Source organism: Fukomys damarensis, unplaced genomic scaffold (genome assembly GCF_012274545.1).
Source record: "Fukomys damarensis isolate Sample0158 unplaced genomic scaffold, DMR_v1.0_HiC HiC_scaffold_38, whole genome shotgun sequence".
In the NCBI taxonomy this organism is placed as follows: Eukaryota; Metazoa; Chordata; class Mammalia; order Rodentia; family Bathyergidae; genus Fukomys; species Fukomys damarensis.
In genome coordinates this window covers 39016371-39041415 of record NW_022900950.1, presented here as the reverse complement: position 1 = coordinate 39041415, position 25045 = coordinate 39016371, and the positions used below count along the sequence as shown (strand labels likewise).

The 25045-nt window shown below is 33.7% G+C and overlaps 1 protein-coding gene across 3 annotated transcripts in view; it reads right to left on the bottom strand.

Annotated features, from left to right (window-relative positions):
- Positions 1–25045, bottom strand: part of Nbea (neurobeachin) — a 680165-nt gene that overhangs the window by 237805 nt on the left and 417315 nt on the right. For all 3 annotated transcript variants that reach the window (XM_010623923.1, XM_010623924.1, XM_010623926.3), the window contains one exon: positions 6556–6680. In XM_010623923.1, coding sequence (XP_010622225.1) covers positions 6556–6680 — 125 coding nt within the window. The remainder of the gene's footprint in view (positions 1–6555; positions 6681–25045) is intronic.

Here is a 25045-nt window from a genome sequence, read left to right as displayed (position 1 = left end):
AATTATAAGTCATCTCTTCAAATGCAGTTGAAATATATTTCCTTTAGTCAGGCAGTCAGCTTCACTGAGCTCTCTCAGAATTTATAATATACCTCAATATACTTTTCATACTGAAATGTAATTATGAATTCAATTGTGCAATTACCAAAACTTAGCCTAAAATAAGCAAGATTATGAAAGGTGATCTAAATTAGTTTCATGTCACTTAGTAGTAAGTCCATTAGCATAATTTTATCACTGTCTTATCTTCAACCCCATTTGATGCTGTAAGTGGAAACAAAGTATAAGTTCATAAAAAACATATTTTAGGCCTTGAAAGTGCCACATTTCTAGATCTAGTCCACAGAAAATTCATCCTTTAATGATGTTACCAAAGCAATGAGAGAGTACATAAAATACTATCTATATGCCTTTACATTAATCAATGATCAATTAAGTAAATAATAGCTACTGAGTATTAAGCACATATGAAATGTAGAGGTTACAAATGGAATAGTTAGATCTCATTCTGGTCCTCAAATGGCTTATTTATTTATTTACTCCTAAATGCTTTGTTTGAGAGTATGAAATATTTAAAATAAAAATACTTTTTGAACACTTTACAAAGTGATCTGTTATAAATACATACTATTGAGGCCATTCAAAGGAATAAGTTAGGATCTTTTATACTTGTATGCCTTGGTAATTTTTGGTATTATCTTCACTTACATTTCCCTGTTCATCTGGTAAGTCACAATTTCTAGATAAAATTGACCAGTTTGGTCAGAGTCTCCCCTGAACTCCTTCACTACTACCTAGCTATTAGGACCTAGAATTACTACCTAGCTGTCTGGTAACTATTTATCTCTTTTCACTATATCACAGTTTTCCCACTTCAAATCTGTTGCCATGTGGGGCTAGATTTTCAGCCCCACATATTATTACTGTTACCCCCCACATGGTGTTACTGTTGTTGCTATATGGAGCTGCTCTCTGCATGGTAGGTTATTTTTAGCAGCGTTCTTCATGTCTGCAGATTAAATACTTGATATACATTCCTGTTTTGCCCTAGTTGAAAACCTCTACGGTTGAACATGCTGTTAGAGGGCAGAAACTGTCTCAGTCTCTGAACCTGACATCTAGAACATGCGTGGCATGCAGAAGCTATTCAATAAATGCTTTTAAGTTGGCAAAGCTACTTGATTTTTCTGAACATGTTTAAAGCCTATAAATCTGAATCTTCAATATACAAAAAAGTGATGTGAATATATATGTTGATAAGAAAAAGGCTGCGTATTATTTGCCCAATGAACTTTAAAATCATATTTTAACATTTATATAACCTAAATTATTTTAAGAGACTATGCATACAACAGTGTGAGGACAGGACTGTGAGAGTAATCCATGAGACTGACACCCAAAAGAGATAACAGATACCTCCCTCATGTCTTTCTCTCCCTCTCTTAAAAATATACCATTAACTTTTTTTAAAGTATTGGAATTACAAGCATATCACCTATTTCATTCCAACTATACAGATCCAATTAAAAACACGCCAACTATAATGAAATTACAATGAAAAACTACAATGAGGTTTACTAGAGTTTACACAAAACACAAACTAGGTTAATCAGTTAAAAAATCAAACCATTTTTATCAAATGCTATAATAATATTGATGTTTTGAAAAATTAATCAGATAATTTGATAGCTTTCTTTAACAATAACATAACTGACTTAGTATTTTTTTATTCTCAGTACCTTATTTCTTGATGACTGCAAGTAGCACTTTACAGTAGCCATGCATATGCCATCAAAACTAATTTAATTCCAGATTCATTAAAGAGCTACTTTTTATTCATCAAGGTCATATCTTGATGACTTCACAAGCTTAGATAAATCAGGTGTTAAGCAGACACATCTCTGAGGAACCTAAGAATGTTCTCATTTGCAGTTCTCAGCATATCTTATTATTTATTGCCAAAGAAATGACTGATTAACTTTGTCATTTTTGTTCCATGTTTTTTTTCCCCTCAGGCTGAAATAGCCTGCCCTCTCTCCAACGCCTGATCAGACCTGTTTAAGATGATGTCTTTGATCACAGACGTGGAGACACTTGTGATCCTACAATTTGCTGAAATATTGTAATTTTATGGAGGGGAAATGGCGTAAAGGATAATGTATAGTCAACAAAGACAAGCAAACTTATTAAGAATTTGCACTATTCTTTGTCAGCTATAACTTCAAGCACTAGAAATGTATCAGACGTTTTCCTTTAAAATATGAATTATTTACAAAACCCTCCTTTTTCAATCATTTCCATATTAGCTAATTTGCCATGAAGAAAACCCCGCAGGTCAAAAGATGAGTTTGTAAGTCCTTACTATATTTTCCTTATATTCTTCCATTGCTATGGTCTGTAAGATTCTTGGTAATCAATTACATTTGAATTTGTAAGAGACTGAACTATTAGAAAACACCTAAATAACATATTCCACATAAGCAAAATTAGAACATCAAACATCAAGGAAAAAAATTACTTGCCTCTAGGTTTTTATTAATCACGTTCCAACACCAGAGGCTGAAAGTATATCAAATCACACCAAATCTTTTGCACATGACAGCCTCATAAATTATTCAACTCATTAGTATTACTAAAAAGCATGAAAAACTCCATCAGTGTAAAGGATATTTCCCAACTGAGAAAGGTCAACCAAAAGTTTTAATAATGACATGCAAGGGAAAGCTTTCCAAAGAAAATATGAAATAAAATTACTGTCTTTTATTTCCTTGAATTATATCCAATTCCATTGGTTTTCTCTTTTATTTTATTTATTTATTTTGGTAACAGGGATCAAACTTGGGCCTTTGTGCTTGGTTTTCTCTTTTAAAAGAAAGCATTAACATATTTTATTTGAGGTTCCAAAAAATTTCCTAAAAATAATGTTATGAAATCCAAATTATGGCTAAATAAATGTTCCCTTCCATCACATGAAAGCTTAAGTATAACTTAGTATAAAATTTTGGCTGAATTGAGGATATCAGGAAAAAAAATCAAATGACTCAAAACATTTATATTAAAACACAAAGTCTGCTAAACCCAGTTTATATACTTGAAACACACATACCACATTAATAGACAATACTCAAACCATGACTTAAATCCCAGGGATTTTTTTGATGACCACTAAAATATTTTTTGTTTAATTAGTTTAAGATTGTTCTCCCAGAGTATACAGCTTATTTGAAATTCTCAATACTCTGATCAGATTCTAGTATTTCTAGCCATATTAAAAGTTATATCCATATAATAGTTTGTTCCTAAAATATTTTCATTGTTATCATGTAGGTGAGCAAAAAAGTATTTTGCCTAAAGGTTACATCAGTGATTCTGTACATTTAACACTTAATTTTGAAGATAGATAATTAAAAAATGGGGAAGAAGAAACACTGCAATTATTTGACATAGAAGGAATAAGTTGAATTTTTCCTAGAAGCTTACTTAAAATTTATAAGTTTGTTCTATAAATATACCCTTACATTTGAAAATTCAGTCTTTTCAATGTCAGTCTGTATTTTGTCAGACGAGAGCATATGCAAACATTTAATTTTTTAATGACAGAGTGTTCAGATGATGGGTTGTTTTATTTCTATTTTCACTGTTTTGTCACTGGTTTCTTTTCCTTAAGTTTTATATGGATTTTCTGAATATAAAACATTGCTTTAAAATATACAAAATCTGCTTTAAATTAAAAATTTCAACATCTGTTTTTATTAAATGATGTCCTTTTTAACAATTATTGACATTTACTTCCTATTTCTTCCAAAGAAATATTTTACATGTAGGCAGAAGTATTTAGAATACTATGTTTTTCTTTTGGAAGTCTGCAATTTCTCTCTATGCTTCTCTGTAGAGATTACCCCAAGGACTGCATCCCACTCACACCCTCCACATCCTTCATATTTTATTGCCATTCTCTCCTTAGTTCTGAAAGTCCATAGTTGTGAATTATAATAAAGGGTAAAATACATGCACTCTAGAACTGTTTGAATTATTTAAATGTTCTATGATCCTCCACTTCATGATCCTACTTCTGGATAATGATAATGGATTAGTCTAGCATAGGTATCATATAGACTTTCTGAATATTTTATAGCCTCCATATAGTCTTTGCTCTTATAATGTGTATAAAGTAAAAACTTTGCTCTATCTATTTTTATCAAAGAACCCAAATCAAGAGGTACTGAATACTACTGATGCAGCATTTAAAATGAATAAATAGTAGCCAGTTGTGCTGCCACATGTCTGCAATCCCAGTATTCTGGGAAGCTGAAGCAGGTGACCTGCAAGTTTGAGTCCAGAATGAACTGTGTAGGGAGGCTGGGTCTCAGAATAAAAAGTAAATGAGGCTGGAGAAGTAGCTCAGTGTGAAGCCCCTAAAATCAATCCTCAGTACCATCCCCCAAAGGAAAAAATTATATTTATTTAAAAATACACAAATAGTATACATACATTTATTCATACCTACAACTCTTCTATAGTTATTTTTTTCAGCTTTAATTGAGTTTATTGGTACATTTTAGGGATAAAGTACAGTTACATTCATTGTTGGGGTCTTGTACCTCTATAGTTATTTTTTAGTTCAGGTTCATTAACAATAGGTACTATGCTACTAAAGTATGACAGTCTCAAAAAGATTTTTAAAGTAAAAATTTTTAAAATTTGTTTCTGAATGTCTTGAACACTAATAAAATATACTATAATATAAATATATAAAGTATGCATTTTTAAAGAGAAACAAAATAAATATTTTCTTAACAAAGTGGTTTTTTTCAAGTAACTTGTAGAGTGGAAAATGTAGTGTAAAACAGGTCATACGTAATTAAAGGTTTGGCAACTGACTTTCACATAGCCTGATCTCTCTTAAAAATTGTCACTAGATGCTTCTAATTTTAAAGGGGATAAATTAAGAAAGAATTAGTGGGCCTGGGATTTAGCTCAGTGGTTCTGCCACCTGCCTTGCAAATGCAAGGACCCCAGTTTGATTCCTGATACCAAAAACAAAAAACAACAAAAAAAAAACCCACAAAAAAAAGAAACCAAGAATGAATTAGTGAAAACATCAAATGATTGGTGAATAAAATAAAGTTTTAATAACTTTAAGATCATATTATAAAACATACTACTGCCAAATACAAAGTGTTTCTAAGAATCTCTCCTATTATATCACAAAGAAAACAACTAATTTTAATTCAGCATCAAATCTTTATAGTGCTAAAATCCTGAGGTGATCATAGAGTTGGTTAAAGAAATTATCTATAGTAAGGTCAATTACATTTTTTTCAAGTATTTTTTTCAAATTACTTTTACTGTGTAAAATTACAAGGCATAATAGTTTCATACGAAATTCTCATTTACTATATTTATTAATAATATTTTGACCATTACTTAAGTGAAATCAATTAATAGCTTACTGGTATGATCAATTTAAAAATCTTTGCATACTGTTTTCATTTTATTGGGATTGAACATTTTCCATCCCTTTCCAAACCATTAACAACAGTAGTTATACATAACAGAGATTTATAGTGTGATAAAACCTATTTATCAATTAAGAGTTGATATTAAAATATTTATAACTGTCGAATAAATAAAATTAATATAATAAATAAAAGTAACTAAGAATAAAAGTGACTGACAATAACAGACTGTTCAACTTATTTTTTTCAATGTATGCAGTTTATAAAATTCTGCTATGATCTAACTTAAACTTGTTAAAACATTTAAAAATAAGTAATTAGATAAATTGTTCCTAAGCATACTTTATAGTGGACAATCACCTAAGGTAGCAGCATTTTTATTAAAATACAAATATTATTTTGATATTTACTAATTATATAGTTATAAAGGATAATTTAGGGAATAATTCTATTCTGATATAACAATTGATACTGTAAATTGTGACCATTTTTTTTCAAACTTCATTTGTAACCCATTGGATAATGTGGACCTAAATCGAAAGACTGGAACAAGATTTTTAATTTAGTTTATTAAGCTGAAAAGAACAAAGTAGGAAGAATAAACAAAACATTGTATAAGGAGTTTACTAATAAACCTTTGTTTCATTTATATATCTATGTAAATGTATGCATAGAAATAAAGCATATATATACACACAAACTTACACATGAAAATATATAATTTGCATAAAGGATTGCAAATATTTTTTCTACTAAATAATTTATAAATTATTGCAAATAATTTATTGGTCACTAAAACTTGAAGGACACTTAAAAAAACTGGTTCTATTCTATTTCAGCGCCTACGAAAGGAACATTAGGTAGTAACTATGTGAAGCCTTTGATCTCTTAAAAACAAATTGAAGATTCTAATATATGTAGTGTAAGAAATACTGCATTAAGTATAACCTAAAAATGCTAATGGGTAAATCAGAACAAAATATTTCTAATTTATAACATGGAGAATTTTAAACACCAGAGGAAAAACAAAAATTCTTAAACATAAAAGTCATCTCATATCCAAGAGTATTTGTGTTGAGAAGAAATCAGTACTAACCATATTCTATAGCAGCTTTGAGCAATGCTTCAGCATGAGTGGAGCCAAAGGCATTACGAACAAATCGTCTCCTTCGGCGAAGATCGTCTTCCCAATAGTCCAAACGCCAGAAATCATGCAATTGGCTACATATGGAAAAATAAAGAAATAGTCTTAATTGCTATGATAAAATGCATATTGGAAATTATTTTTCTCTACAAAATTAAAGCTTCAATTCTTTGATGTCACTGGAAAATTCAAATGATTTTTGAGATATTTATATTTTATACATCCTCTACAAATGAACAAACCCCAAAACAGTCACCTTCTTAGGCATTACAACATTCAATTTTGTTTTTTTTTTCTTTTTAGAAATGTTCTTTTCTTTACTGAGAATATTAATCATGAGGAGTTTTGTAACAAATGCAACATCAAATTACAAGTATTAATGGCTCAGTTTGCTTTCTTTTACACTTTTTAACAAGGCTTCTAAATCACAGGGTAGACCTCACTACAAATAGTTTGCAATTTAATGACCAGGGTTTCTTTAGTGGACTGAATTAAAAAGTATAAAATATTGCCCACTTGGTTTTGTTGGAGCAATGATTAAAATAATGTGCTGAAATATTCATTGAACTAATTCCCTGCTGCCCACAGCAACCTGAGAAAAGTGCAATTTTATCCATTATTAATAATCCTGAATTAGGCTGCAAAAAGTTCCAGTATACGGTAATTGTCTTGCTAAATTATTATTCTAACTTGAACAGGGCCCTTGAATGATTTTACAGCTTTCAGCTAATATAAACCATTAACAACCATGGAACATCATTGGGTAACACTGTCTTTTACACTCGAAAACAATATTAAAAGTCAATGAGATATTTCAGTAACTATTGAAATATGTGTATTGTATATCCAATGGAACATTTCATGACGTAATTTTTGTTTTTCAATTTAACTTCAATAAACATGGTGGTAAATAACACTGCTCAAGAAGTTGGAATTTCTGTAGTTAGAGTAATATACTTAAAGAGATAATATTCTAATTTTTCTGAATGGCATTATTCATAAAAACATAAAATCCTTTCAGAAATTTTATTTCATTTTTATTTTGATATTTTATTGTAGAACATTTTAAGTTCAATTAAGGTTGTAGCTGTATATGCTTTGCTCATCATTATATATCTAGTATATTTGATATTATACTAGAATACCTAGAATATTTTAATAAATATTCAATAAATTTATTAAAATGTCTTTAAAAAACTGAAGACATGTAAATTTATTGAGAAAAATTATTTAATTTTGAAAAACATCTTAGATTTTTATCTGTATATAATTTTATTATATGTAGCTCAATTATAAAGACTATAACAATATAAAGGATATTTTAAAGTATTAAAATTATAGGGCTAGGGATTTAGCTCAGTGGTTCTGCTGCCTGCCTTGCAAGCACAAGGACCTGAGTTTAATCCCTGGTACAAAAAAAAAAAAAGAATTAAAATTATAAACATTTGAAGTATACTTTAATGTTATTTTTTCTGAGTATTATAATTTTATTTTTTTCAAGAAAAATATTTCTGGTTAAAATTATTAGTATATTTCTATAAATAATTTAAAAATAGATTAATTTTTATTTTTGTGGACTCATTTCAGTAGTTTAAGGAAGATTACATTAAAATCTTGCTTATGTTTTCCTTAAAATTATTTTAAAGTGAAGTAATTGAATTCACCAGGAGAGAGCATAGATCTAGTTATCTCAAAATTATTCATTATCCACATACTTTTATCTATTCCTTTCATAAACATAACTTATAATTCTAGACAGTACATATAAAACAAACATAAGAAGATTCTGAAAGGTGGAGAAAAGGCAGACTCGTTAAGGGTCTCAGTCCTTAAGGAACAACATAGCGATGAAGAGGCTTGATGATACACAGACTAGTTGTATATCCTAGTCTGAAGGGAAAGATCCAGCAACCTAGTTAGTCCAATGGTTAAAGAGAAGACAGCCCCTACAAAAGCTTGCTTTCTCTAGCCAGAAAAATAAGAAATAGACAACCTAGCAAGGCAGACTTTTAGATGATAGTGGTTGTACTTCAGCCAAACATCACAGAAAACACTGTGGCCCTACCCACCCACAACATTAAAGGATACATAGCGAAGTTAGATGTAAACCCTTGTGAAGGTGCCATGAAGCATCCCAACACTGTCACTGGGGTTGCAGGTATCAGAGAAGGTTAAGCAGTAAACTAGGACTTTTATCTCTGCTGGCTGGTAATAAGAAGCCCTACCACATGGAGATAAGAAGACAGCCTGTGTTGCAAGCCTTGCTGGACATAGTAAGGCATCTCTCCTACTCCCCAGTGGAGTAATGGCAGAGGAGACCTAGTATAGAATTAGAACTTTCACAGCAGATCAACAGCAACACAACTACCTCCTATGAGCGGACACCATATGTAGAATTGGAACTTTAATTCACACCAAGAAATATGTTGTAATTCCTCACTCCTTGGGTTTCAGTGGAAGTTAAGTGAGGAGATTTCCACCTCCTCTATCAATAATGAATTGGTGCCACTGCACCCCTAATGAAAGATGTCACAGAAAGTCAACTAAAAGAAAGAGTTAAAATGAGACAAAATCTTAAAGCATAAGAAAATTTTCAGGTTTCAATCTAAAATCACTTGTCATACAAGAACTTGTAAAATCTCAAATGGCAAGTAGAAAGATCACCAATAGATGTCAACATTGTGGTGACAGGGATGTTAAAATTTGCTGGCAAAGAATTTAAAGCAGTCATAATTAAAAAAAATAAAAGCTGCAACAAGCAAAAAGCCTCAGCAAAGAAACAAAATCTCAGCAAAGAAATAGAAAATATAAAGAAGAACCAATGGAAAATTTAGATCTGACAAACAACCAAAATAAAAGCAGAGGGCTTGGGTTTAATAATAGCATGAAAACTTACATAACTGGAAAGTGAACCAAAAGTATTTACCTCATCTGAATAACAGAACCTCATCTGAATAACAGACTGAAAATAATAATGCTGCCTCAGTGATCTGTAACATTTGTGTCATTAGAATCCTAGGAGAGGAGAAACCAGGTAGGACTGAAATAGTATTTGAAGAAACAGGGCTGAATACTTCAAAAATTTGTCAAAAACTACAAATACAGAATTGAAAAGATGTGTTAACTCTATGCTTGATAAACACAAAGAAACCCATCCCAAACTCTGTCACAATCTTCTGAAAATAGAAATAAACAAACAAAAAAAGCAGCCAGAGCAAAATGACATCTCACCTGTAGAGAAAAAACAATTAAGATGACTGTAATTTGTAGGTGTTAAAAGAAAAGAACTGTACAGTCCTACAGCCTACAAAAGTATTTTCAAGAGTAAAGAAGAACTGAAGATATTTTTAGATAAATGAAAACTAATTGCAGCCATATCAGAGCTAGTCTAACAGAAAGATAAATATACAGTTCTATAAATATAAGGCAAAAGATAAAAGAAAAAACATGGGAACATCAGGAGTAAGGGAAGAACACTGTAAAGAAAATATGGGTAAATTAATAGTGTTATGTTTTACTACTGAAATAAATATTGTAAGACTAATTCAGTTCTAAGCATATGAAAAGGTTCTAAGTAAGACAAATATGGATGGAAAGGGTAAAAGGATACAAACAGAGGATACATTCCTGTACTTCACTGGTACTGCTAGAATGACACTACCAGCAGCCAGTGGTAAATATGATACATAATGTGATACTTAGAGCAACCAGTGGAAAAGCTGTATAAATGATTACTCAAAATACTGGATAAATCAAAATGGAATTGTACAAAGTGATAAAGTAAATCACAGGAAAATAGGAAAAATAATCCATGAGTCAAAAAATAATTCTCAAGGGGGAAAAATAAAACACAGACTGAAGGAAAATGACCAGAAAATAATATCAAATTTGTCAAACACAACTAAGTACTGAAAGGGGAAATTATAACACTCTATGCAAACAGCAGGAATAAATAGCTTAATCAGTAATCAAATTTTGTGCCTTAATAACTTAGAAAAGGAAGAAATTAAGCAGAAGGAAGGAAATAAAAAGTAGAAATTAAGGAAAATCAGTGAAGCTGAAGTGAAAAACAGCAGAGAAAAATTAACAAAACAGAGAGAAAAATTAAAAACAATGACATATCTAGTAAGATTGAAAAAGAAAAAACACTAAAGATACAAATTATAAATACAGAAATAGAACAGGGGATATCACTACAGATCTAGAAAATGCTTATATGATGAGGAAACATTATATGAAAGGCTACACACATAAATTTTATAGCATAGACAAAACAGATCAATTACTCAAAAAAAAAGAAAAGACACTGTCCACAACCCCATGTGAGACAGATAACATGAATGACTCTATAGTGACTAAAGAAATTTAAGACTTAGTTTTCAACTCCTCAAAAATAGATTTCCATCCTTAGATGGCTTTACTGGAGAATTCTGTTAAAAATTTAAAGGATTATACCACATTATACATTATCTCTTCTAGAAAATCAGAGGAAACATTTCTTAAATAAAATAAAAACACTACAAAAGAAGAATACAAATGAATATTCTATTGAATATAGACACAAAAGCCTAAACAAAATATTAATGAATAGAATTCTGCAATATATATGATAAGTTATACATGAAAACTAAGGGGAGTTTATTCAGGGGTGTGAGTCTCATTCTATATTTGAAAATCGATGGATATGGTCTATAATATTAATAGCAGAATTATGGTAATATTAATTATTCTAAAAGGAAAGTGACAAAATTCAACACTCATTCACAATGAAAAACTTTAGGAAAATCAGAATAAAAGGCAACTTCCTCAATTTGATAAAGAACCTGATGGCCAACTTTATACTTAAGATTTAAGGACTGAATAGTCTCCCCTTATAATTGGGAACAAAGTGTGATGCCTGCTCTTGTTCAAAAGAGTAATGGAATTTCCAGCAATGCAATAGGGAGGAAAAAGGAAATGAAGGAAATAAAAGGAATATTGACAGTTAAAGGACAAAGGATGCTGTCTCTCTGCAGAAACACTACTAAGCAGAAAAATCACAAAAATTGTTATCAAAATTAAAATTAATGCCTAAGATCAGGAAGGATCAGGAAGGATCAGGAAGGATACAAGATAAATATACAAATATTGGCTATATTTCTTTATGTTAGCAGGGCATATGTGGATATTGAAATAAAATACAATTTGAATCAGTAACAAAAAATCTAACATGTACAGAATATAGGATATCAAACCTATACAATGCACATAAATGAAACAACCTAATATCTCAATAAAATGAAAAGGTATATTATTTTTATGGTTTGGAAGACTCACATAGTAAAGATACCAATTCTCCTCAAAGTGATATACAAAACCAAGCACATACACACAAATATACTGTAAATAAACTATTTTTAAAGTTACATTAAAATAATGGTACAGCCGGGTGTGGTGGTTCACAGCTGTAATCCCAGCACTCGGGAGGCTGAGGCAGGAGGGTTGCTGTGAGTTCGAGACCAGTCTGAGCTACACAGTGAGTTCCAGATCAGTCTCAACTACATAGTGAGACACTTTCTCAAAGAAAAAAAAAAATGGTACAGTACAATACAACTGGCATACAGGGTATTGTATGGAGTGAACTGACAAGAAGAGTTACTAACTGGAGGAGGGATGGTAGGGTAGAGTCATCTGTGATGAGAGAAAGAGTTACTACTCATGTCACCAGTTCATTTTTTCAAGGGGGTAGACAGAATTGAATCCAGCAAAAAACCTATGTTGGGCCAGGGATTTAGCTCAGTGGTTCTGCCACCTGCCTTGCAAGCACAAAGACCCAAGTTTGATCCCTGGTACAAAAAAAAAAAAAAAAAAAAAGCCTATGTCATCCACAACAGCTACGAGTAAGTTTCCATCTTGTATTGCTGATGATCCTTTGGCTCCACCATCTCTTACCTTACCCTCCTTTTTCCAGTTAGTAACTGTGGCACTGAACAGTAAACACACAGTAGCACAGCTGTGACAACTGTCGGGCAGACATGTGAGCTACTGCTGTGATATCTTTACATCTACATATGCAATGTGAATTTTGTTTGTATTTGTGAACGTTCACCACTCAAACAGTTGTTAAATTGGGACTTACTGTATTGACTTATTCCTGTCACTGTTATTTTTTTCTGCTGTTGATTCCTTTATTTTTCCCTTTTAGTTTAACTATTCACCTTGCTTGATGTACATTCCACCTGACCTTTTGGCTTTTTTACCTTCATGTTCTCTGTTTGGAATATTATTAATTGCTTTTTGGAGTGCTGGTTTAGTGTTCGTGATTTTCGTAAGAAATTCTGTGCTGTGGAATGTCTTTACTTGTCCATCAGTTTTGAAAGATGGTTTTGTAGGATGTATTAATCTGGGTTTGCAGCTGTTTTCTTTCTTTCTTTTTTTTTCCTTCCTTTAAGTTTATTGGTACTCTTTAGGGACACAGCACAGTTACATTCATCCTTGGGATCCTGTACCTTTACATGACAGGGCTTGGTTCTCATTTTTTCTCCATCCCCCCTGCCCTTCCTTCAAGCCCTCCACCCCTTCCTATTTACAAAGACTTTGTTTCCATTTTTTTTCCTTTCTCATATTTTTTCCTTTCCCTTCTTAACTTACCCCTTGTTTTCTTTAAGGGTTTGTACAACTTTACTCCAAGCTCTCCTGGTTTGTAAATTTGTGTTGAAAAGTCTGCTGTAATCTAATGGGGTTTAGCTTGGAAGTGATTTTTTTTTTTTATACCTTTAAAATTCTGTCTTTGAGTTGTACTTCTGGGATTTTGATTTTGGTGTTATGTGGGGAGCTTCTTTTTATTTTATTTTATTTTTTAAACTAGCTAATACATAAATATTTAATTCTATTAATCACTGAAATAAGATGGTTTTAAAGTTTCATTAAAGCCGATATAAAATTAAATTTGAATTGTACATAGATCTAGGATAAGTCAATACTTAACAAAGATGATTTTTGAAAGTACGATATTTTTATGATAATAAGGAAAATATGTAAATCAGAATAGTTCATGGTTTATTGTCCTTTTCTGTTACTGAAGAAAAACTAATATTGTTAAGTGGAAGTGAGGTTAGCCATCTCCTGTCCTAACTTTAAATGAAAAAGGAAATTAAAGTCTTGCTTTAGACACTTGCTTTTGACATTTCATAGTTCTTTATGCAACATCCAAACACAAACCTAAAATGGGACAGTAGCGAAATGCACAAAGATTCTTGCAGATATGTATGTCTGTGTGCTTTTGTATCAGTGCATACCATAAGTGTGCATGAAGAGTACAAGTCTGCTGCTATCAACTAAACTGCTTAAATTTTTCTAAATTTTATTGAGCTGAGAATCTTTACATTGCTTTCATATGCTGCAGTTTGTAATTTATTCCTAAATACCACAAAGGCATGCGTTAATTTCTTAAAGCTTGAGAAACGACAATGTAAAGCTGTGCCCCAAATATTTTGCCAGTCTGTAACCATATATTTAGAACTCTGGATTCATTAAGTTAAAAGTGGATTAATGTTATCTTCTAAGTCAAAAAGTTCACTATCTTAAGACCCCTCAAAGACCAGCAAATGCTGTTCATTTTACCCTAAAGCCACACTTTTCTCTGTTCTCAAACTAGTCTGACCACTACATGCAGGGTCAGAAGAACAAAAGTGTTCACAGCCGTCCTGTTTGTGGCCCAATGGTCAAAGTGAAGTCACCTTCTCCAGAAAGCAAATTCTGACAGTGATCAATTCAGCAAAGGGATGTAGCACAGACAAAAGAAAAAACAGTGAGTGTTCCCAAAAGGAACAAATCAGGAAAACCAAACCAAACCAAAACACAAAAACAAGACTCAATGGCTTCTTCCTGGACAAACTAAGATAAAGGATAAGAAACAAGTCCTTAAACATTGTACTCAGAAGACTGGTCATTAAAAACAAACAAACAAACAAACAAACAAACATGTGCCTCCTAAATATATGTTTAGGGCCTTATCTCTTAGAAAGAAGCATAATAAAAGAGACAAAGTCACACAACCCCCAGTTCATTTCTGCAATTAATCTTTCCTCAGAGCACCCTTAATACCACTGAGCTAATGCAACATCTTATGAAGGTTAGTTTCTTTTACAGTGTGCTTTCAAGCTGCTAATATGGATAAACTATCTCTTCCAATAACTGCAGAAGTCCTAAAATAATCAAAATCTTTGTATTGGTGAGTTAATCTGGGAATCCAGAATAAACTCCATTATGAATATTTCTTTGTACATGCTGGAATATGAGCAGTAAGTCTACTGCCACTCATGATAGCGTCATTCTTCCGGAGCTACAGACTACTATATGAATAATAAATGAAATTTGTCACAAGTAGCTGATAAGAAATCAGTCACCATTCAGGACAAACGTATGGTTGCCACACAGCTGGCTGTGTGTGGAGAGCTTCTTTTTAAATCATAATTATTTGGCATTTTGTAATCCTTGGTTACCTGAATGTTGAGTTCTTGCGCCATACTCAGAAAGTGCTGTTATGATTTCTGTATTTAGATATTTTTATTTGATGTGCAATGTTTAACTTTCTAACTTCAAATAGCCTTAGGTTAGTCTTTTTAGGACCATCTAGCAGCTTTTGGATGAATTTTCTTTGGTTTCTCATTACTTTTAAAGTTTCTCTGTATACATTATCATGTGATTACATTTTGCGCCTGACTTGTGAGAACCTTTCTTCACAGTGGTCATTTCTGCTGTCCATGTTTTCAATAGACTATCTTTATCTCTTTATACATAGTTCTTTATTTAATAGGGTTTCTATTTGGCATCTTTTCACATAGTCTATTTCTTTGGTAAATTTGTTATTCATGTTTTGAACAGTTTTGTTGAGTTCTTCTAATTTTTCATGTGTTTCTCCCATGACCACATTGGTGAGTTTGTTCCATGACCATTTTAGTTATGTGATCTTTGAGCTCACTGAGTTTCTTTGCTTTCTCTTTAATCATTTCCCGCAAGTCATCTATTTGGTATTTGATTTCCTCTCCCTTGGTGCTCAGTGGATCTGCTTCGAAAGAGGTAGGAGTTTTTTGGAGGCATGCTGTTGTTTTGTTTTTCATGTTTATCATTTTTTTCTTTCTTGAGAGTTAAGGTCAAACAGAATGAAGAGAATTTGTTGTTGGTAGAAGAATATTTTTTAGTTAGGTTCTGTTTTTCAGTGATATGCTTTTGGCTTTATTTGTCAAGAGGTATTGTTTACCACTTCAGCCTGTTAAGTTAAATTTAGTTGGACCCAGTCACTATGTTCTAAGGAAAGAATTTCCACTGGTTATAACAGCATCACCTGAGCCAACCATACATCAACCATAAATATTAAAACTTATTTTATAATTTCACCTTTATATCAATTCATCTTTCAGACTATATTATATTGCTATTTGTGGAGAGCTGGGAAATTAGAGAGGAACAGGAAATTGAAGGGGCTATGTCAGTGAAAAGAGAGGGAGGGAAAAAGAAATGTCAATTATGTGAAAAAATAGGATATTAGACTTTGTTGGAATTATTGGTGTGGGGGGGGTAAAGGGCTGGTATTGAGGGGATTTGAGAGGATATTTGTACAGATGGAGGAAGTATGCAGATGAGTGGAAGTGTATTTAGAGACTAAGGAGAAATGTGAGATTGCTGAAATTTGTTAACATGTTTGTAGTTAGCTTTGCTTAGTAAACAGTCTTTCATCAAAACTGAAAACATCTGTTCTAAAAAAAACTCGTTAAGAAGATAAAAAGACATGCTTCCTAATGAGAAAAAAAATTTATAAACCATCTATCTGACTAGAGACTAGTATACAGGGTATAACAAAAATAAAAACTCCATAGTAAGAAAGCAATCTATCTGATTAGAATGCTCTGGTTGGGCTGGGGATTTAGTTCAGTGGTGCCACCGTCTGCCTCACAAATGGAAAGATCCAAGTTCAATCCCTGGAACCGGGGTGGGGGGAAACAAAACAGAACAAAACAAAAAAACCAATGCTCTGGTTGTAATATTAAACTATAGTTTACACGGGTGGAATCTGGGTAAAGGATACATAGGAACTCTCATTTTATTTCTCAAATTGTATGTATACCATAATTATCTCAAATTTAAAATTTCAATAAAAATGTCTTCACCACTGCAAGATTTCAATATGTATTTTAATTTCCTATATTTAGTTTATTAATCTATGTAATGAAGTTATAACATTAATTTTAACAAAATTAATTTTAACAACCAAATACTGTACCTTATACTTCAAGATATGTTCTTTTCATGACTGAAAAGAATCTTTCCCTTCACTATTTCTGCTTCCCAAACAGCTCTGCTTAGTAAATAATCCTTAACTCTTGTGGCTCATTTCTACCTTGGGAAGTATGCGCCAACGTTTAGTCAATCACCAATATTTACCGAGAATGTACGCCCTATGAGAAAACTGAGGTCAAGGATGGTACTGGAAAGGCAAATGACAAGAAATCTGTAATTTGCTCTGTATTTCTCATGGGAAGTTTGATGCATAGGGAAGCTATTGTCCAGTTTTGGCTGACACTTTATTCCCTCCCAACTAGAGAGATAGAAGCACCTAATGTCTATTAAAAAGTTTAATGCATCTATGATAGAGTAATGATAAATCTTCATGGAAATCATTCTTTCATCCTATATCACAATTATTATATCGTAGACTTTTTGAAAAAAATCACTATTGTGATTTTGTGATATCAAAAGTGGAACTGAGTATAGATGAAATAACAATAGGTGTTCAAAGTTGGTTTTTTCTATATCACCTTCTAAAATTGTTAGTTCTCAAGCAAAGGCACATATATCATTTACCTAAACTGTGATAATAATCACAGTGCAATATCTTTCTTACAAATCTTTTAGGGTGTGCTTCTCTAGCCATTTCTCTTTTTCTCACCCAACTTAAGTAAAAGAGAGAGAGAGAGAGAGAGAGAGAGAGAGAGAGAGAGAGAGAGAAGTAAGCAGTACTTATTGAGAGATGCCCAATACTAGCAAGAAAAAAAAATACGGATTTGTTTCATATGTTTCATTAAGATGAATCTGAAGACCCTAACAAATAAGGTCTTTAGGAATGTGGAGACTATAATGATCCAAGAGAATTCTTCCACAAGAGACAGGGATAAGGATTTTTGTGGCCCTTGCCTTATGAAATCTGGAAGAAGCCATATTCTTGGAGGGTAGTAGATAGGACCAAGGATAGAAAAGGACAGATGGACCAGAAGAAGCTCATAAAAGGTTGATTCTAGGAGCAAACTGTATATTTTGTAGGAAAAGTAAAGTAATATTTTTCCACCTACCGCACATTCCAGGATGAATGTAGATGAAAGCTATCTTTTTTGTATGGTAAGTAGCTATACCTTTTGATACTGTGTGACCTGAAAGAGTTGTAATAGTTTTGTAGGTGACTCCTTGGCTCATGGTCTTTCTATCTCACTGTTCTATGTTATCCATGTGCACTTACATGCATCTCTTTATATTATTTTGTATAATGATTTTCTGTTATGGTAATGTTAATATTGATAAATGATGTTTGTTTGGTGGAAATTGGTGTTATTTTAAGCATAAATGAAGTTCAAATACTCAAAGTTCCTCAATGAAATTTCTGACAATTATATTTTCAGCTTATGAGAATGCACTAAATTTTCTTTATAGGTTCCCCATCACCCCTTCCAGGATGGACTACTTTCATAGGCTAGGAGGAAAATGGAATATACCTGATAAAGCAAAATTGAATAGTCTACTTGACTGATATTTAATAAAAACACTAATTCAAGAGGAAAAAAGCAAAAGGAACAAATGTTTTACTACCTACACACATAAAATACAAAAGAACTTGAATTCCCATTGAAGAACTGGTAATGATCATTGAGGTCGAGACTTCTATGCATGAAATTTTACTGAGGAAATTCATTCCTTAGAACTCATCCATTCCCCAATCAGATTTCTTAGAGTTAAATCTAATGAAGTTCTTCAGAAACCAAGTGATCACAGAAAGTTAGACGGTAGTGATCTAGTTGAGTGGCACTTCCTCTGCATCACAGATAATGGAAAACTGAGTGAACAGGATACTCAGCTCCTAACTTCGTTACTCCTTTTTGCTGATGTTGAGATTTTACAAACATTGTAAATAAATATTTAGCTATTACTGAGCTCAATTTCCTGGGCAACAAATGTAAAATAGCTCCTCCTGTGTCTTACAGTAATCTATAGAGCTGAACCAGACACTAATGGATTTTCCCATCCATTATTTTCACATTGAAAAGTAACCCTTAAAGACTATAAAACCACTTTATTCCTTAAGATATTAGAAAGTCGGGGTTTTGGGGAGTGGTGGTATATCCAATAGGCAAAAATAGACAGCTAAATATTTTTTGTCCACAAAAATTTTTTTCCCTGAAAAAAAAACTAAAAAAGAAAATAAACTAAATAGAACATAGTAACATCCATACTCTTATCAAAGATCATTCTTTTTGCACAGTTCCAAAAAAAATCATAAAAAACTCTGTGATATACTTTAATAATCATTTTTTGCCTAAAACTTCATTAACTAGGAATCTTGCTTGCATTACATATTTGCATAATCATTATTTTTTTCTCTAGTGTGAATTCAAAATATTTCAGGATCTTTGACCAGAATCATTGCACATAATTCCTCTGTATCACTGAGCCTCATATGTGACCAAGGAGCTGAGATGATCTTCAGTGACAAATTTGGAATCTGAGGTATGATGGTCTGAGGTATACTTTAGTATACTTTTTTACTTTATTAGCACTGAAAAAAGAATGATTTCAATATTGTGAACCACTGAACAAGAAAACAGGACAGGGCTGAAGAGTAGAGAACACTGTGTTCTCTATGTTGCAGAAATTTCCCGTGTAAATATAGATACATGCAATCAACCCCATTGACTGTTAAGTCCTCTGTTTTCTGAATAATTTTGGGTCCATTTGATTTACCTGCACTGAAAGTTGTGTGTTGTTATGCATCTATGTATCCCTATAGCTCCTGTACTTTTTGTTTCATAAAAGTGAGCACTAGTTTTGATTGGCAGCCATTCGCTTTCATTTTTAGGCTCTTCTGCTACCCTATCTGGCCCTCATCCTCAAATTCTTTTCGGCCTCTGATTTTTGCTTTTTAATGTCATAAATATTATCTGCTATCATACTTTATTGATTTACTAAAGATGGATACTATATCTAACAGTAACAGCTAACTTTGTGTGTGTGTTTGTGGTACTGGAAGTTGAACTTAGGGCCTTCATAGTAAGTTAACTCCCCAACTCTTTTGAAATCTCAAGACAGGGTTTCCCTACGTCACTAAGTTGTTCAGGATGGGCTGGAACTTGCAGTCCTCCTGCCTCAGCCTCCCTGAGGGCTAGGATTACCGGCGTGTCCCACCACACATGGCTAGCTAACCTTTCTTGACCACTTTTCATGTGCTAGATACTGTGCTAAGTGCCACAATCTATAATTTAATTTAATCTTCATGTGGCCCTAATTCAGAACTGTCTACTCATTATTTTCCCCTTTCACAGATGAGGAACCTAAAGTACAGAAACTGACCTGGCCTAAATGGATGCACCTCGAGAACATAATCCTACGTGAAATAAATCAAACACACAAGTTTAAATATCTCATGGTTTCTGTTGTGTGAGAAACCCAAAGTATAAAAAATGAGCAAAATAGAAAATAGACATTAGAAAGTAGGAAGAACTTGTCCAAATGGGAAGGGGAACAAGAGAAGGAAGGGGAAAAGGAATTTAAAGAATGAAAAGAATTGAAGAAAAAGTGGAAATGAAGCTTTTGTAAATGGGAAGGGGAAGAACAGTTGGAGAGAGGGGGAGAAGGGTTGGGGAGAGGGGAAGGTAAAGGCATAAAAATTAATTGAGTTGTATACACACACGCACAAATTCCCCATGATGAACGTGTTCATTATGTACTGCAAACATGAACTTGTAAAAAAAAAAAATTAAAAAAAAGAAACATTGACCTGCCCAAAGGTCAACCAGCTGGTAAATGGTGGGACCGGGATTTCAGTGCAGCCTCACCTGTGCCCTGTAACATATGTAAATGCACCTAGAAAGAAGTCAGGGGACACACTCCAGACTCTTGAGAGTCATTACCATGGAGAGCAGAGAGGAATGGGGAGGATGGCTAAGGGGTCAGCCACCTTTGCCATGTAAGTGTCTACATCTGTCTCTTTTATAAGGAAATAGTTCAGGTATTAATTGTGTACTTTTCTATTTTTAATGTCTTAAAATATAGATATCATGCAATTTGCCATTAAACCTTTCTGAGTACATGAAATAAATTGACTCTGTTGTGCAACCATTAGTATCCATCTGCAACTTTTCCATCATCTTACACTGAAACTGTACACATTAAAGAATAACTTTCCGTTCCCCACCCCACTCAGCCCCTAGCAAACAACATTCCACTTTCTCTCTCTATGAGATTGACCGCTCTTGGTACTTAATATAACGTAATTATCCAATAGGTAGCTTATTCCTCGGTGTAATGCTTTCAAGGCACGTTAGTGAATGCTGCAGTGTGTGTTGGAATTCTTTTCCTTTGTAAGGCTGCGTGGTGCCCATTGGATGTACATACTACATTGTGCTGATCCATTTATCCACTGATGGGCATTTAACTTGTTTCTGCCTTTTAGCTATATGTGAATAATACTGCTACAAAACTGGACTATAATTGTGTGATTTTTTTTAAACCCTGGAACACAAGACTTAAGAATAATCTGCTTTATGTGTAGTACCTGTGTGTCCATTGCGTGCCTCAATGTGTGCATAAGTGTGTAGAAAGAGACTTGAGGCTCCCACGTCAAACTGCCTCATTCTCTCCAGTGTGAGAATAGAGGGGATCAGTGAAGGAGAGGAGCCTTTAACTTTCATTATGTATATGTCTCTATTTTTATTTTTCATAATTAGAATAGATTAATGTTCTTTATGCATTTTTAAAACATAATTAAAGATAAAGATGAAAATTTCAGGCAGCCTGGCAAGCTGTGGGTAAATATTTAAAGCAGTTTTCAAGAGGTCAGACGTTCTCAAAGGATAAAGAAATCTGAAAAGTCTCTGTGTGAGTCAAACTTCATAAGGTAGGTGTGTGTGTATGTGTGTATGTGTGTGCTTTGCTCAAGAATGAACCCAGGGCTTTCTCAATGGGCTACATCCCCAGCCCTTTTGGTGTTTGGGTTTTTTTTTTCCTATTTTGAGATGGGGGAGGGACTCCCCAAGTTGCTTGGTATGGACTCAAACCCACAATCTCTCTACCCCAGCCTCTCATGGTGCTGAGACCAAGAAAGATGGCCCTGCAGACTGAAAATTTAGAACTGGGATTAGGGTGCAAGCCTGGCAAGTCCAGGAGCAGAGCCTGTCTTCATTTAAATTGTTGGTTATTTTATACTCCATGGATTCTTCTGTATTAATTCTTATTTTTAAATATTGCACTAAAATATTATTTATCTTGAATATGCAGCTTAGAGGCACCCCTTAATTTTTGTTCCAGAGCCACGTGCCTCAGTGGGGCTCACACCATCCTGGCAACAATAAAAGCAATGACAAAAACAAATCTCAAGCAAGAAATCAGGGTTTTTAAATGCATTTATTATGCACTAGTTCAATCAAAATTCTATCTCAGAATTTCTGAGAGAAATGAATGTTTTCTACGATGCCAATCATGTGAAATGACAAATGAAACTAAATCAGATAAATCTACTTTAAAGCAAACAAAAATAAATGGTTTCTGTAACCATTGTGCATGTGAAATAAATATTCAAATTAATTTGGAAGCTATTTCTGAATGGCTGGCCTTAAAATATTTGTCTCATCTACCCATTGCTAGGGAATAGACTGATTTTGAAAAAGAGCCAACAGACATGCTCTTTTGCTTTCTATGCACTACTCAAATTTGAAAAGCCATTTATGCAAAAAGGAAAATAATATTTTCTGATGGTTATGCACTTAAAAGGAATTTGAGGAGCAAAATTACTTAAAGCTTCAGGGTAGAAGTGGGTTGTATTTTTCAATGAATATTTAATTTTGTTCTATTCCAATGGCCCCAAATGCATAATTTCAAAGACTGCAACCTGTATAGGACATGTTCTTTCATCTCTTTTCTATTCATTTTAGAGATGAGGAAATAGACTAGAAGAAAGACCTTTAGCACGCATCTTTTCATAACCCGGCCCCTGCTTCCCCAGTCCAGCCTCATTTCCGGCTACCCAGCCACCTTTGCCAAGGCTCCGTGTTCATTGGGCCACATGGAAATCAAGTTCACTCCACCATGCTCTGTGCAATGCTCTGCCCGCGATGCAATGTAGATTCAAGGGAGATCCGCTCATTTTCCTAAACAAAGAATCTAACAGAAAACTCCATCCGGCTCAAAGGTCGTCTCCTTCAGGCCTTTCCAATGAAAAAGGATATTCCTCCTTGAGTTCCTCAGACCCCTGAGTGTGAAAGCTGCAGGATACTGCACACCCACTGTGCCTAGTGATTGCTTCTATACAAGTCTGTCTCCTGGTTAGATTTCAAACTCTTTGAAGGCAGGAGCTATTTATATTTGAATATTCACTGCCTAAGGCAAAGCTTCTGGTCACCTGATGGACACGCAACTCTTTTTTGTTGAATGAATAAATCACCTCTGTTACCTTGCTTCCCCTTGTGCCCCATATCCTGCCCATCATCAAGTTCTGCTCCTTTGCCTATCGGAATATTTGTCAAAGTACTGCGGTCCACTTGGAGGGTAGGAGTGGGTGCTGAGCAAAAGGTTGTGTAGTTCCTCTGCTTTAGGGGCCTAGACCTCAGAACTGTTCAATGAATCCTTTCCCCGTTTGGTGTGTACTAGCCCATTAGTCATACATTGACAGAAAAAGGTTGTCAGGGAGCACTCTTCTGCATGTTCAATGTTGTATTGTGTAGCAGCCCTGATTAGCATCTACTTCTCAAGTGGTTTTCATTATAATGATTAATTCTTAACTTAATGAACATATCAACTAGCATAGAAAACGCTTTATCACTAACGGGAAACATTTTTCTCATTAATGAGAGAAAAGGCAAATTTCCCAACCATATCACATCCCACAGTTTCTTTAGTCTTTCCATTTTCCGCAGCATCTATTTCGAATCTTCCCTGGTGTCTTCATCTGTATGGCTCAGGTCTTTTTAAAAAATAGTTTCTAATCTTGATTTGCTATGGAAGTAGCCATCAGAGAGATATTCTTCAAATGTCTCCTTCCAAACTTCTCATCTTCATCTCTCCCGGCATCTCGATTGGGTCCACAACAAGCTCTCATCTTTTGATTTGCATGCATCTATCTACCTTGAGCACTGAGTGATGGTATCATTATGGCGTTCTTTCTTGCCCCCTAAGGAGCCCGGCCCTCTGGCTTATCCAAGTTAGTTCTCAAAGCTTCAACATCTTCCTCCATGTACTTTCCTGTGAGCTTTTAATTGAGCTGGTCTTTCCCATCATACAAATGTCTTCCCTAGGTTCCTGTAATGGACTCTATATTAATGTTCTTCCCAAATTCATATGTTCAAATCCTAATCCCCAAGGTGATGACGTTCAGAGGTAGGGGCTTTGGCTGGTGATTAGGTTATAAGAGTGAGGTTCTAATGAACAAGATTAGTGTCTTTACAAAAGAGGACCCAGGGGCTGGCTGCTTGCCTTCACCAGGTGAAGATACAGGCAGAAGGGCCTATATGAAAAGGAAGATGGGCTCCAACCAGAGAGTGAATTTGCTGCCACCTTGATCTTGGCCTTCTACTCAGGGTCCAGAACTCTGAGAAATAAATGCCTATTGGTTTGAAACCGCCCAGCCTAGGGTGCTGTGTTATGACAGTCCAAACCAACTAAGAAAGCCCCGTTCCCACTCATGCAATCACCTTGTTGTGCCCCTCTTCATGGTCAAACTTGGAAGAGTTCTTCACACCAGCTGACTTGACTATCTCCGCTCTCAAGTACATATTCTTCGACCCATTAAGGTCTGACCTCTCCCACCTTCTTTCCACAGAAACACTGTCCTTGTTTCCCTTTCCTTTACTCCATCAATCATTTAAGAAGTAATAATCAATGTGGAAATAATTAAATGCCAAGTTATTTATCAGAAGAGAAATTCATCTATTTACTTCTATTGCCAATACCTCAGTTTTGGTAACCATCTTACCTCTTCTTCCTAACTGGTCTCCTTTCTAATCTATACTTTCCTGTTGATCTTTCTCTACCCAAACATTGTACTTAACTTCCCACTAAAATATAGATTATATGTAATATATAATATATAATTTATATAAATATAAATATATGTATTTGACAGCTCAGGAGTCTGGCCTGGCCAGTGAGGTCACTATTGATCCCATTTCTTTTTCTTTTTTCTTTTTTTTTTTTTTTTTTTTTTTTT